Genomic DNA, 15,486 nt, shown 5'->3' on the forward strand with positions numbered 1-15,486 from the left:
ACTGATAGATGAAGAGCTAATGCAAATGGAAGAGGAAAAGATAACAATCGAAACCAAATGCAGTAGCGAATTGAACGTGAAGCAACTGCGTGAGAGTTTTGCTGCAATGATAAAGTATGACTTTAATTTTGAAAGGGTACGTCAGTTTAGGGGATATTTGCAAGATGGTTTGAGTGCTTACTGTATGATAGAAAAATGCGCGAGGCTAGCAGTCAAGCAAGCCTTCCACATCAGCCACAGCAGACGATGAACCTAGACCTTTGACATCGAGGCAGGCAGACAAAGGAGAAGATGACCTGTCTGCTCTAATGGAAACAGAAGATGAGATGACACCCCAGAGTCCCAACACCCCAAACCCCCAGGCCACGGACAGATACCGATTTGCGGAGAATGCAACGGTAGCCGGGAGGCACACAGCACATCTTTAAGAAAAAAGCCAAAATAAACATGCTAATTAATCAGGTGCCGCCCGACACGTAATTGTCGGCCCAGATCAGAGGCGACGCAATCCACAATCGGCATTGACCTGGGCCGACAATTACGTGCCGGGCGGCACCTAATTCATTAGCATGTTTATTTCGGCTTTTTTCTTAAAGATGTGCTGTGTGCCTCCCGGCTACTGCTGGACCCCTGCGTGCCTCGCGGCAATGTATCGGTCGGCAGCCTGGAGGGTGGGGGCCACTGCACCACCCCAACCTGCGACAACTCAGCCTAACTCACCAACATCAGTGTGCTCGGTGCTGTCCCAATTCCGGTAAGTGATACTACACTGTCCATACATTATTTCTACTTTATATTGGCTGTGTATTTTTACGTGTTATTTGGTATGATTTGGCAGCTTCGTAGCTTAAAGGTTACTGGAGAGAGTGTTTTTGCCAACAGCACTTGCGTGAGATTTTCTGCCGACGGTGCTTACGTGAGATTTTCGCTACGGAGAACAGTGCAGCAATGATTGTGGAAAAGTATTTCTACTTTACATAGGTTGTGTATTTATCATATCATTCCTGCTTTTACTATATGTTACTGTTATTTTAGGTTTTATGTGTTATTTTTGGGTCTGCGAACGCTCACAAAATTTTCCTATATAAATAAATGGTAATTGCTTCTTCGCTTTACGACATTCTGGCTTACGAACCGTTTCATAGGAACGCTCTACCTTCAGATGGCGGGGGAAACCTGTACAAGACTATAATATCATTTCAATTTATCTACTGAAGAACCATAGTTTTGAAAGATCTCAGAAAATAACTCTTGGATATTCAAAAATCTCAAATATCTGACACTTAAGGCTCAAAATCAAATCTGGAGCAAATTGATTTACTGCCAAATATTAAATTTCTATACATTGTTTGTTTTGATAAAGATATTCACATGGACATGCAGTCTATTGAGTACATTTCTGTTATTTAACACAAGCGTACGTGTATTATTTATTCAGCTTATGGGACCGGAACTATTTTCCTATAATCAATCCTGTTTCCTAAATGCCACAGGCAAGGTATTCAAAGCAGCATTATGTAATAATCTGTCAGAGAACTGGTCTACGTCCAGGGGATTGTGACTCACTGCTACTGTGAAAAAAATTTCATTTTAATAGTTCCAAAAGATGTCAAAACATTTTGTTCCAAAAGCAGAGCAAGTTTCTCATTGCTTTTTCATAAATGTACAAAATCCTGTGACAAATGATGATGTTTAATTCTGACTATTGGACATTTATTATCTAAGCAAAATTGTAAATGATTTGACTAATCTCAGAATCAGGTTTAATATCACTGGCATATGCAGCAGTACAATACATAATAGCGAACAAAACATCTGAATTACTGTAAGTATATATGTAATAGTTAAATAAGTAGTGCAAATGAAAAGTAGAAACATTTCCTTTAAAATAACCACCAAAAAACTGCTGGTGTTAGAAATCTGAAATAAAATACAAACTGCTGGAAACACTCAGGACGTGGCTGAGCACATGAAAAGAGAAACAGGGTTAGCAAATCAGATCAAAGATCCTTTTATCAAAAGGGTTGCTTTTCCAAGGGCTTTCAGAGGCTGTAATTCATTTTGAGTTATAGTGAAAGGGATGTGAAAAAGGGACTATATTAATGCAAGTTTATCTTTCTTTATAATGCATTTGCTTTTTCATTAGTTTTAACAGCACATTTTATGCTCCTTTTAAAATCTTACAGTTCAACAGACATTTTCCAATGTTCAATCTATTCACATGCAAATGTCCTGCAATTTTAATTACATAATTGAATTTATTAGGGTAAAGTTTAATAACGGATTCAAAAATCTGATATATTAATTTGTTATCAAATGTAGCTGAACAGTTCTGTACTCCTTAAACCCAATCCTCAGTCTTGGTAGTTCCATGCACCTGACTGCTTTCGCATTCTAAAGGCCTTTATAGCACTAATCAAACACAACCTGATACTGAATCACATAAGTATATAATTGGACAGTTGATTCAAAGGGAGATTTTAAGCATGATCATAACAGTGTAAGAAATTGAATACTGGGCTTAGTTAGGGCCTAAAAGTTGTCAGTGGCAGGTGATAGTAAATCATGTAATTGAGCAATGTGGCAACTGTCGGTCAGGCTGCATAGATTCATAGATACGTAGATGGCCCTTCAGCCCATCGATGCCAAAACCATTTCAACTGCCTACTGTCATCGACCTGCACCAAGATCATAGTGATCTATACTCCTACCATCCATATACCTATCCAAACTTTGTTTCAACATTGAAATCGAGCTCACTTGCACAATTTGTGCTGGCAGCTCGTTCCACACTCTCACGACCCTCTGTGTGAAGAAGTTTCCTCTCATGTTCCCCATAAAATTTTCACCTTTCACCTGTACCCCATGACCTCTGGTTGTAGTCCCACCCAACCTCAGTGGAAAAAGCCTGCTTGCATTCACCCCTCAATTCTGTACACCTCCTATCAAATCTCCTCTCAATCTTCTACATTATAAGGAATAAAGTCCTAACCTATTCAATCTTTCCTCATACAATGACAATGTTAGTGCAAGATAGTGTCCATGAATATTGCCGGAGAATTACAGGAACAGGTACAGACCATTCACCTCTTTGAACCAGTGCCACTACATCTGTGGTTTTACTCTGTTCTCCCATTTTGTTCCGTCAGCACACAAAGCTCTCGTTTTAAAACATCTGAATGTCTCTTTGAAATTTTCAAATGATCTGACATCAATAGCTTTCCTTGGGTTGGAGAAATGTTGCTTATTTCCAATATTCATGAATGAAGGACAATTTCAAATGTTCCAAAATGCTTGACAAAATATCAAAGTTTGATACTAACTACATCAAAAGCTTTATCAGGTAATGATTAAACAAATAGATTTTAGGATCCACCTAGAAAATGGGTGATGAGTAGTTACAGATTCTAGAGCTCAGGTGCTAGCAGAAGGCACTGCCACAGTAGCTCACAGAGATATGCTTCACAGTTTGAGCAATGTCGGTTCAATTCTGACCTATGGTGTCGTCTGTGTGAAGCATGCATAAACTTCCTGGGTGATCAGGTTCTGTTCCACATCTGAATATAGACTGCTCATTTAATTTGCTGCTATAAACTGTCCCCAGTCTGTGGTAGAACCTACGGAGTGGCAAGAGGAACAACAGGAGAATAAAATAGAACTAGCAGAATTGAGCGCCCAATAGTAAATGCAATAATCCACAGGAAGCTAAGAGTTGAGGAGCTAAGAACACAGAGGACTTTGAAACTGGTAGAAATTACAGGGACAGAAAGAGAGAAAAGCACAAGGAGGCATTTGAAGGCAAGGTGATAATTTTACGAAGGAAACAATACTAGAATAGCATCCAATAAAATTTTGTGCAAATTAAGGTAAAGGAAACAAAATTTTGAATAACCTCAAGCATGTCAGACTTGGAAGGTTGAAGCTCTATCATAGACTCGTGAGAATAGGCCTTTATTTCTTGGAACATAGGAAAATGAGGGGGCAACGTTATAGAAATGTTTAAAATTATGAGAGGCATAGATACAGTAGATACTAACAGTCTTTGCTCCAGATAGGTAAGATCAAAACTAGCAGGCATAGATTTAGGATGGAAGCGGAAAGATTTAAAAGGGACCTGAAGAGCAACTTTTTTCACTCAGACGGTGGTGAGTACATGGAATGAGCTGCCAGAAGCAGTGGTTGAGGCAGGTACAATAGCTTAGGTAGGTACATGATAGGAAGGGGCTTAGAGAGAAATTCAGACTAGTGGGGTGGGGGGGGGGGGGTTGTTCGCATGGACTGATAGGGCCAAAGAGCCTGAATCAATTCTGAATTGATTGTTTGGGGGAGGGGAGGAGAAGATGGCGGCGCGACGCAGCGTGCGCGGCCGCTCCAAAATGATATCGTATTTGTTAAATAGGGGCGGTGCACAATCCTGATTTGATGGAGACAGATGTGAGAAGCATGGAGGAACATCTGAAGAAACTTCTGAAATGCCTGCTTCGCTGCCGCTGCTACTATGTGATCGAGAACCTCCGGAGGGGAAGGCTCCAAATCCTTGCCTGTTGCCAGGGCCGGGGTCGAAGCACTCGGCAGAGGTGGTGCTCAGAGGGCTGGTTGGAGGCTCGAAGTTTTTGGACGGACTCAAGAGTCGGCTGCTTCCAGGATGCTGCATCAGCAAGTTTGTGGTGCTGGAAGCTCATGGCAGGGAGAGTTTCTCCCTTCTGCCGTCTGCGTGAGATGATGGGACTTTCGAGAGACTTTGAGACTTTTATTTTACCGTGCCCATGGTCTGTTCTTCATCAAATTACGGTATTGCTTTGCACTGTTGTAACTATATGTTATAATTATGTGGTTTTTGTCAGTTTTTTTAAGTCTTGGCTTGTCTTGTGTTTCTGTGATATCATTCTGGAGGAACATTATCATTTCTCAATGCATGCATTACTAAATGACAATAAAAGAGGACTGCATGTCTTCATAATCTAATCTAATTGCTTCATAACTTTGAGACCACTGTACGATAGAATCTATTGATAAAGGAATGGATAAGTGATTCAGTTGCTGGTGAGTTCTGGCAGGGATAGAGATGAGGAGGTTATGAAGGTAAGTTTCAATGATGAGTATTGCCCGAGTTAAGTCTTCCCTGGCCTGGTGAGCTCCAGAACCTGGGCCTCTGTATCTACTTCTGCAACTGGATTCCTCAACTTCCTAACCGGAAGATCACAATCTGTGTGGATTAGAAATAATATCTCCACCTTGCTGACAATCAACACTGGCGCACCTCAAAGATGTGTGCTTAACCCACTGCTCCACTCTCTCTAAGTGCATGATTGTGTGGCTAGGTATAGCTCAAATGTCACATATAAATTTGCTGACGATACTACTGCTAAGTTTCAGATGGTGACGAGAGGTCTTACGGAAACGAGATACAGTTGCAAAAAAAAGTTAGTGAACCCTTTGCAATTATCTGGTTTTCTGCATTAATTATTCATAAAATGTGGTCTGATCTTCATCTAAGTCACAATAATAGATAAACCCAACCTGCCTGAACTATTAACACATAAACAATTGTACTTCCCATGTCTTTCTTGAACACATTGTTTAATCATTCACAGTCCAGGCTGGAAAAAGTTTGTGAACCCTTGTATTTAATAACTAGTGGAACCTCCTTTAGCAGCAATAACCTCCATCAAACATTTCCTGTAGCTGCTGATCCATCCCTACTGAAATCCCTACTGAGTGGAGGTAGCATCATGCCATGGGGATGCTTTTCAGCAGTAGGGGTGAGAAATCTGGTTAGAATTGATGGGAAAAATGAATGCTGCTAAATACAGAGAGATTGTGAATAAAAACCTGCTATACTATGCCAGAAAGCTTAAACTAGGAAGGAAGTTAATCTTTCAGTAGGACAATGACCCAAAGCACACAGCCAGAGTAACCATGAAGAAAGCGGAAGTTCTTGAGTGGCCCAGTCAGAGTTCTGACTTTAACCCAATCATATATCTTTGGCAAGACCTCAAAATTGCTGTCCATTGCCGCTTCCCAACTAACCAGGCACAGCTTAAACAATTTTGCAAGGTGAAATCCATCACATTATGCAAAGCTAATAGAGACTTATCCAAAAAGATTACTGGCTGTAATAGCTGCGAGAGGGGTTTCAACCAAGTACTGAGCAAAGATGGGTGAATACTTCTGAACTGCTGGCTGCTAAAAAATCAGTTATTGATTTTTTACTTTTTCATGCTTTACAATTTTCCCTGTTTTTTGGGCTTTATTGTGAAGAGGAGCATGTCATTCACAAATAAAAATTCTCAGTTAAATTGATCAAAATCTCTGGTTGTAATACTCATTCATGTGAAAAAAGGGTTAGGGGCTGAATATTTTTTCAAGGCACTGCATAGCAAATCCAAATGTCAATAAGCTCTCGCTTTTAGTTGCTTTGTTGAAGGATAAATATTGGTTGGGAGTAATTCCCCTGCACAAATTGCTAATAGCCCTGGGAGATATCTTATGTTCACCTATTAAAAGAAACAGGTCTCAATTTACACAGATTGTCTAAAATGGTGGACCTCTGACAGTGCAGCATTCTCTCTGTAATGCAGATATCACAAACAATATGTACCAAGCTCCCACAAAGTGCCAATTAGCATTCTGAGAGTGTTAAACATGAAGTAGGGTTACCTCATAACTTGTCTACAAATTTATGTACATTTGAAAGAATTAATGTCTCATGCTTTGAAAACACAGCACACCACTCCAAATTTAGCAAACTGGGGTGTCTGCCTGCCTAGATTTTTCTGAGCAGAGTAATGAATCTGTAATCTTAATTAAAAGGAAATACGCTATTGACAATTTCTACTCATCACGATACTGGGCATCGGGCAAGCATGGGTTAACCAGAAGGAGTAGGGGAGGTCAAGAATGGGGGGGCAATCAGACTTGGAAACACAAAACAAGCTGCTTCTTTCCATAGATGTTTGCTGAGCATTTCCACCAGTTTTTTTGTTTTTATTTCACACCTCCAGCATCTGCAGTTTTTTAAAAAATTAGTAGTAAATGTATTATTGGCAAATGTATATAGAAGACATTGCATTTACTCCTTAAGTTCTAATAATGCATTAACGGAGATGCCTCCTTTCAATCATACTGACATCTTTCCTATAGGCAAGTGACCAAAACTGCACACAATACTCCAAATTAGGCCTCACCAATGCCTTATACAACTTCATAACATCCCAATTCCTGTATTCAGTACTTAGATTTATGAAGGCCAATATGCCAAAAGCTTTCTTTACAACCCTATCTACCTGTGACACCACCTTCAAGGAATTATGGATCTGTATTCTCAGATCCCTCTGTTCTACCTCACTCCTCAGTCCCCTACCATTCATCATGCAAGTCCTACCCTGATTTATTCTCCTAAAGTGCCATACCTCACGCTTGCCTGCATTAAATTCTGTCTGCCATTTTTCCAGCTGGTTCAGATCCTGCCGCAATTCCTCCCATTCCACTACACCTGTAATCTTGGTCTCATCCACAAACTTGCATATCCAGGTTACCACATTACCATTCAGATCATTGATATAGATGACAAACAACTGACCCAGCATCGATCCATGTGGCACACCACTAGTCACAAGTCTCCAGAGAAGCAGCCATCTACTACCACACTCCAGTACTTCAGCTTCAATGCCAAGTGACTGAACCTTCTTGACCAACCTCCCAATGCAGGACCTTGTCAAAGTCCATGTAGACAACATCCATTGCCTTGACTTCATCAACTTTCCAAGTAACTTCTTCAAATAGCGATAAATTTGGTAGATATGACCTACCATATACAAAGCCATATTGACTAGCCCTCTCTAACCAGTCCCTGAATATCCAAATACTTAAACTTGCCGTCCTTTAGAATACCTTCCAATGCCTTACCCTCAACTGATGCCAGGCTCACCAGCCTATAATCCCTGGTTTATTCTTAGAACCTTTCTTAAACAACAGAACATTAGCTAGCCTCCAATGCTCTGGCACCTCACCTGTGGCTAAGGACATTTTAAATATCTCTGCTCAGGCCCTTCAATTTCTGCACTAGCCTCCCACAGGGTCCAAGGATATACATTGTCAGGCCCCAAAGTTTTTTTCCTGAAAACAGCAAATACCTCCTCCTCTGTAATCTGTATTCGTTTCATGACCTCACTGTTGCTTTGCTTCACTTCTATAGAGTCTGTGTCTTCCTCACAAATAAATAGATGCAAAAAAAATCTATTTAAGATCTCCCCCATCTCTTTCAACTCCATGACCACTCTGATCTTCCAGAGGACCAATTTTACTCTTAATATATCTGTAGACACCCTTAGGATTCTCCTTCACCTTGTCTGCTGGAGCAACCTCATGCTTTCTTTCAGCCCTCCTGATTTTCTTCTTGAGTGTTCTCTTGCATTACTTATACTCCTCAAGTACATCATTTACTCTTTCCTTCCTGTATCTGCTGTGCACCTCCTTTTTCTTAACCAGGGCCTCAATATCTCTCAAAAAACAGGGTCCCTAAACCTGTTACCCTTGTTTTTTAACTCACAGGAACATACAAACTCTGTACTCTTAAAATTTCACTTTTGTACACTTAGTAAGTACACTTTGCCTGAAAACATTCTGTCCAATCCACAACTACCCGATCCTTTCTGATACCATAAAAAATTCGCCTTTCTCCGATTTAGAATCTCAACACGAGAACAAAACCTATCTTTCTCAAATGTTCAAAGGTTAATTTTATTAGCGAAGTAGGTATGCAGAATACAACTCTTGAGATTCATCTCTTCCCCAGATAGCCATAAAATACAGACAACCACAAAAGTAGTTGAAAGAAAGACATCAATACCCCCCCTCCCACAGGAAAAGAAAAAGCAAACAATCACACACAATCCCAAGCACCCCCAGCAGATCACCCAAACCCAGAGCCTGCTAATCCACAAGAAGAATGGGCGAGAACATGGAAAAAACATAGAACTCAATATGAACTACAGTCCAATCGATAAATATCAGAATTTCGATAACACCTCCGAGAGCATCGAGCCCCAGCAACCCTCTGACAGCACCAACTCGAACCAGTGACCACTCCGCTGGCAGCAACTAGAACCATCAATCGTACTGACTAATGGGATTATGATCACTAGACGCAAAGTGTTCCCCTACACAAACTTCTGTCCCCTGCCCTGTCTCATTCCCTAATAGGAGATCTAATATTGAACTTTCTCTAGATGGGACCTAGTCCCAGTCATCTCTTTCACGGCCATGGCATCTCCACTCCGTCCCCCTAACTACTGAGTGTCCTACCACTATTGCTCTGCCTGACTTTACCTAAGAGCCAGCCACACTGATACTACTGTGCCCTGAAAGGTCATTCCACCCCCCCACCAGTATTCAAAGGGGTATACTTGTTGCTGAGGGAAAAGTCACAGGGGAACCCTGCACTGACCGCTTACTCCCCTTATTACTTCAGATGGTCATACATCTACTATTTGGAGGCTGCACCTCAGTAAAGTCTCATCTATGATGTTTACAGCCTCCTGGATGGTCCTAAGTATATCCAGCTCCAGTTCCTTGACCTTGTCAGTCAACAGCTTGATGTCAGGTGCACTTCCCATAGATGTAGTCATCCAGGAGGCAATAGATACCCTGCAATCCTTTAACTTACCAGGAGCAGCATTCCACTGCCTCGACCATCATCCGCCTACACTTGCTATACCTCTAACTTCTCAAGCTTAAGTTCTAAACTGTGCCCTCAATTTCCAGCAACATCCTTGTGAATCTTTTCTCCTCCTCCCTAGCTTAATCACATTCTTCCCAAAGGATAGGAGACAATATTCCAGATGTCTCACCAACACGTTGTATAAGTGTAAAACATCATCCCATCCCTTGTATTCAGCTCATGAAGGCAAACTTGCCATAGATCTTGTTCACCATTGCCTATCCTAACAACATGGGAATCATTGAATTGTACCCCGATGGTACCTCTAGATCCCTGTGTTCTACAACATCCCCATGGGCCCTGTCACTCACTGGGTTGGTCCTGTCCTGGTTTAATTTGCCAAAATGCATCACTTTACATGTACCAGTTAAATACTATCTCCCATTCCTTGGCCCATTTTCTCAGTTGAACTAGATCCTGTTGTAACCTTTGTCAACCTTCTTCACTGTCCAATAGCTCACCAATTTTTGTGTCATCTTTAAACTTACTAATCAGGCCTGCTGCTTTCACATCCAAAGTGTTAAAATGCATGACAAACAACAGAGGACTTAGCACCAATCCACGCAGCACACCACTGGTCACAGACCACATCTGTTGAATCAGAATTGCAGATAGCATCTAAAGTGTCAAGACAGCACCCATGTATAGAAGACAAACTGACCCAGTGCCAGAAAATGGAGTTAACACAGAAGGGCCACAGTGAGCCAAACAACCTGCGTCCACACTGCGAGTCTAAAGTAGACAAAAGGTACAAGGAGAATGTACAGAAATACATTTTAAATGTAGTGGCTATGATCTAGAACTCATTGTGTAAAGGTTCCTTCAGGAAATCGGCACAAGCCTCGAGAGCCAAAGGCCCATTTAGAGACTGGTGTATATAAAGAATCCCATGGCCATGGCCGGATCAAGGTGCTCGGCCGGAAAATGCTGACTTTTTTTTCGTTTCTTTCGGTGCTGCCTGACCTGCTGAGTTCCTCCACCATTATGTGTGTTGCGCCATATTTTGAAATGCCGCGAGTATTAATTATAATAAGTGACTTTTTTTTAAAGCGTGCAGATGCTAGAAACACTCAGCGGGTCAGGCAGCATCACTGGAGAGAGGCACTCCGATGAGCCTGAAATGTTTAACTCTGCACGCACACACAAGACTGCAGGTGCTGGGAATCTCCAGCAACACTGGAGCAGTGGACTTCTCAGGTCGAGACCCTCCACCCAGTCTGGGACAGGCTCTCTACACAGATGCTGCCTGGCACGCAGTGTTTCTAAAAATTTCCCACTTTAAGAACCGAATCAGCCCGACAGCGCCGGGCAAATTCACACCTTTCCACCGCTCCCAGTGCAGTTCCCAACTCTTACCAGCCTCCGTCCGTCTCCAAGTCTCCAGCTGAAGCTCCACCGAGTAGCACCGACGAGAGCAGAAGCCGCAGTGCCCGCCACCCCATCGCCGTTCTCGGTGAGGGAGGACCGGCTGAACGGAGGTTGGCGACAGACTCCGCCACCTGGCACCCGAACCGAAGCTGTACTTCCCATTAGACACTGCGCTGTCCCGTTGTGCATCCTGGGAATTGTAGTCCGCACTGCGCACAAATGCTGGAGAAACTCAGCAGTCAGGTAGTACAGTATTCGGACTCTGCCCGAAACATCGACTGTTTATTTCCCTCCATAGATACTGCCTTACTTGCTGAGTTTTCCAGCATATCTTGTGTGTGCTTTGTTCAAGATTTACAGCATTTGCTGAATGATCTCAAGTGTTTTTGTGTCTGTCCCCATAGTCCAGCTTCTCTTCCTTTATGGTGATAACAATCATTTCTACAAAATTTGCCTTTAGTTTGGCTCAGCTTCAGGGGTAGTTGTTCCATTCATTTACATTTTAGACAATTGCCTTTTATTCCAGAAGTATTTATAATGAAAATCCTATTTTAAAAGACCAGTGATAGAACATAATTACTCATTTATGGGTGATTCATCATTTAGCGGCACTTTTGACAACTTGAAATAATGAAAAATGACATTTCTTGAAACTTTTTTAATGTTATAACCTTTATTTTAGGCTCTGGAATGAATACCAAATGCTGGCATTCATCAACCTTTAAGAGAACTTTTATACTTTAGGGTGTTTTTGCAGAGTTTTCAAGGATGAGTGTCATTACCATCATATTAAAATACTGAGTTTAATTTAAAATTAATTGACAAACAAAGATTTTGAAGTCAATCCTGCAAATAAAAACCATACCCTTTAGTAAATTTGTTTTTTTAATTACATTCAGAGTATATTTTTGAGACACATTCTCTTAAGTGTGTCAATATTTTCCTCTGCTAGACAACAAATCACTTGTCTGCTAATTAGACTATTGGAATGTTAACCCTTTCTGACAGAAAGCTGATTTTGGCATCAAAGCACTTGATGCCAGCAAATGAGTTCAGGCCAATATTTCTATACAAAACTTCATTTCCCATCAAAATATGCACTGTGGTAGTAATGTTAAAATACTTTTGACATTGACAAACAATGGTTTTAGTTTCTTCTTTTTCTTTACCAAACAGCTTTGACTTTGGTAGTGGGTATAGATTTTTATATAAAATTGTTCATATTCTAACATATGAATTAATCTAATCTATATGAATATAGGGTAAGGAGTTTATTAATGTGATTCAATATAATGTATCTGGTAATATTATATTTTTTCTTTTGTTTTATAATAAGTATTTTCTTGGACTCTGTATTCTTCTATGTAGAAATTACAAAAAGTATTGAAAAAGAAAGGAAGTTTAACATTAACTCGGACAAAACACCTGTCCAGCTATTACAATTAATTGCAACACTTACAATTAAAAACACATCCTTACAGACTGCACTATTTGTCAAAATTCTATGAGCTCACAGTTTTTAAGACAGGCAGCTGGAGTACTTTATTTAAAAACATCCACGTGAAACATGAACATAGGCAGCCCAGCTAAACTAGGCATTGTCTAGTCTGTAAGAAAAAAAATAATAATGCTCACAATCTGCCTAACTCCGGAAGAAGCATCAACTCAGATTTCAAACAGATTATAGAGATCATTATTTTTCAACTGTCCATAAGAGAGAACCTTTTTTTTAACAGCAACAAAACATTTACTCAATCTTCTACACACTTTTAAATCAGTAATGCTTATGAAACATTCACAGAAATCTCAACAACTCTGAAAAAGCAATACTTGAAATTTAAAGCACGTTCTTATAGTCTCATTAGTGCAGGGGTGAAGCCTCAGGAGGATGGAGGTCATTCTGTTCTTGTTGCCGGCCTACTGGAGATGCTGGTCTCAGATACAAAAGTTTGTACTGCCTGTCTTATCAACGGTCCTTTTGTTCCTTTGATTAACTCTCCACCGTTGTTCCTTCCGTCTCCATTCGTACTTTGGTACTTGTGAGATGATCTTAATTGATCCTGCCTCCATTCTTTTGTATCTTTCTCTTTCTAGGTACTGTTGACATTTCACTGAGTCTTCTTTAATTGTGTCTGTGTATTTTTTAAATTGGTCTGCTGATAATTCTGGGACCATTTTGAGAACTTTACAGCCAGTTGTGAGATGGTAATGACATTTCAGACTTTTTAAAAGAAAAGTTGGCTCGGTCTCACACAGGCCAACTCAACTACATAGCTAGCTTGTAAATGTAATTTAAATATACAGAAATAAAATGAAGTTATTTATTTCTCAGTCAAAACACTCAAATAGTAACTTGTTTGATAAGGACATGAAATAAACACACTCTCAGATCAGGAGGTACAAGTCTTTAAATTACTTACATTTCTGGGCATCAGAATGTCAGTCTTCTGCCATGACAGCCACATGCTCCCCTGTCACTTCTCATTGTTATGGCAACCACACCAGCAGTTGTTTGAAAAAACTTGATTTGTCTCCAAAATATGTTGCGTGTTGGTAATGGCAGAAGTGTTGGAGAGAGCAGCTCTTTGTCATTAAAATATACAACTTGGAAAAAAAGTACCTGAATTTGACATGTATTTAAAAAGTTTTTGTGAGAAAACAGAAACTAAAAGTTTCATGAATTTAATACTTTTTATTACTTTATATTGAAGACAAAGTTACAGAGTCTGGGTAATAGTGAAATTCTGCTACTTTCAAGTTTTTAACTCACTTAAGAATTAGGAAAATATTACTTATGAAGCATACTGAAAAAAAAATTAGAGTTACTATCACCTAACTTTTAAAATTACAGTTCTTGTTTTTGTAAAAACTACTTTTTTTCTTGAAAATCTATCCCAGGGACAGAAAAGTTACCCTAATTAAAGTATCCCTCTTATCTTGGAGTATTCATTATTCAGAATCTGGGCATTGAAGGCTGGAATTTGAGTCATTGGTACAATTATACAGCATGATAATAGGCTGGGACTTAAGAAATTTCTTGTTAAGTATCTGCCTCTGCTGAACTGCCATCTTACTCTCAGCCTTAAATACAAGGATTCTGCTGCCCCTGATCTCCAAGTGCAAAAAGTTTTGAATATTCACGGTCCACTTAGAAAAGAAACATCCTTTCACCTCAGACTTTAATGGATGCCTCCTCATTCTTCCAACCTCAACTATTGCAAATGGTGCTCATGATGTGGCCTCTTCTACAATGGCAAGATCAAGCAAGGCTCCCTCTCCCACCACCACACCACCTTAACTGCGTTTTACAGCACGTAATGATGATGAAGAAAAATAAAATAAAATTTAAAAATTAGTGCAGAAAGAGAGCAAAAGGTGAAGTAATGTTCATTAGTACATATGTTATATGCTCAGTGCATATATGCTAAATTATGATCACAACATTGGTTCCTGTGGCACCCCACTGGTCAATACATTATCCATGCCAATTCTTTGTGCTCTGATCTTCTGACTTAACCTTTTGTTGGACAAGTTGATGGACATCTTGTAAACGTCTGAATATACTCTAGACTCTGGTCAAAACATCCTCAAAAAAACTCTGACAAATCTGTCATTTACACCTTCCTCACAAAGCCATGGTGCCTATGTATGGTTAGATCATGAAGTACCAAATCTGCTGCTGAAACTTCCTTAATTACACAGTACCAGATCTAAAATAGCCTGCCCCTTGGTAGGTTCCTTGTGGTATTTCAATAGGAAACCACCCCAATTAAACTCTGTGAATTTGCCCTCGAGGCTCCCCTGCCAATTTGATTTGTCTGACCTGTATGATAATTAAAATCGCTGATGATTACTGCAGTGCCATCCTCGCCTGCTTTATCTCCATCCCTGCAGTGCGGGGCATTTCCCGTCCTTGCTCAGGTTTCCATGTACTGAAATTATTCCCTGTACTTCCATCAGTTCCACTGCCTTCATCTCCAATCTTGCCATCAGCTCTGACCTGGCAAATGAATGTCTTTGTCCTGTCCCACCAAGTCTTGTCTACTCTGAATCTCCATTCTTGCTAGTTAACACTGCCAATGTAGCCCTTAGCTTCATCAATTTAAAACCACTGTGCTTGTGTTCAAATTGCTTTGAAGTCCACAATCCATAATATTTATGTAACTTTTTAAAAAATTAGTCCCGTCTATATCTCTTAGTTTATGACTTTTGCTACAGTTCTCTTCCCATCTTACCGCACCAGTAAGCAGAGGTATAGCACTTCAGTTCTATTTTCAGAAAAATTACATTTATTATCAAAGAACGTGTAAATTATATAATCTTGAGATTTGCTTGCTCACTGGTGGCCACAAAGCAAGAAATCCGAAAGAACCCAACTAAAGAAAAAAAAATAAAAG

General features: G+C 40.2%; 1 protein-coding gene across 2 annotated transcripts in view; it reads right to left on the reverse strand.

The window, feature by feature from the left end:
• Positions 1 to 11,235, reverse strand: part of jmjd8 (jumonji domain containing 8) — a 63,315-nt gene extending 52,080 nt beyond the window's left edge. For both annotated transcript variants that reach the window (XM_072268900.1, XM_072268898.1), the window contains exon 1: positions 11,078 to 11,235. In XM_072268900.1, the coding sequence (XP_072125001.1) occupies positions 11,078 to 11,163 (86 nt within the window). In that variant the 5' untranslated portion in view covers positions 11,164 to 11,235. The remainder of the gene's footprint in view (positions 1 to 11,077) is intronic.
• Between the last annotated feature and the right edge of the window lie 4,251 nt (positions 11,236 to 15,486).

This window comes from Mobula birostris, chromosome 9, assembly GCF_030028105.1.
Source record: "Mobula birostris isolate sMobBir1 chromosome 9, sMobBir1.hap1, whole genome shotgun sequence".
In the NCBI taxonomy this organism is placed as follows: Eukaryota; Metazoa; Chordata; class Chondrichthyes; order Myliobatiformes; family Myliobatidae; genus Mobula; species Mobula birostris.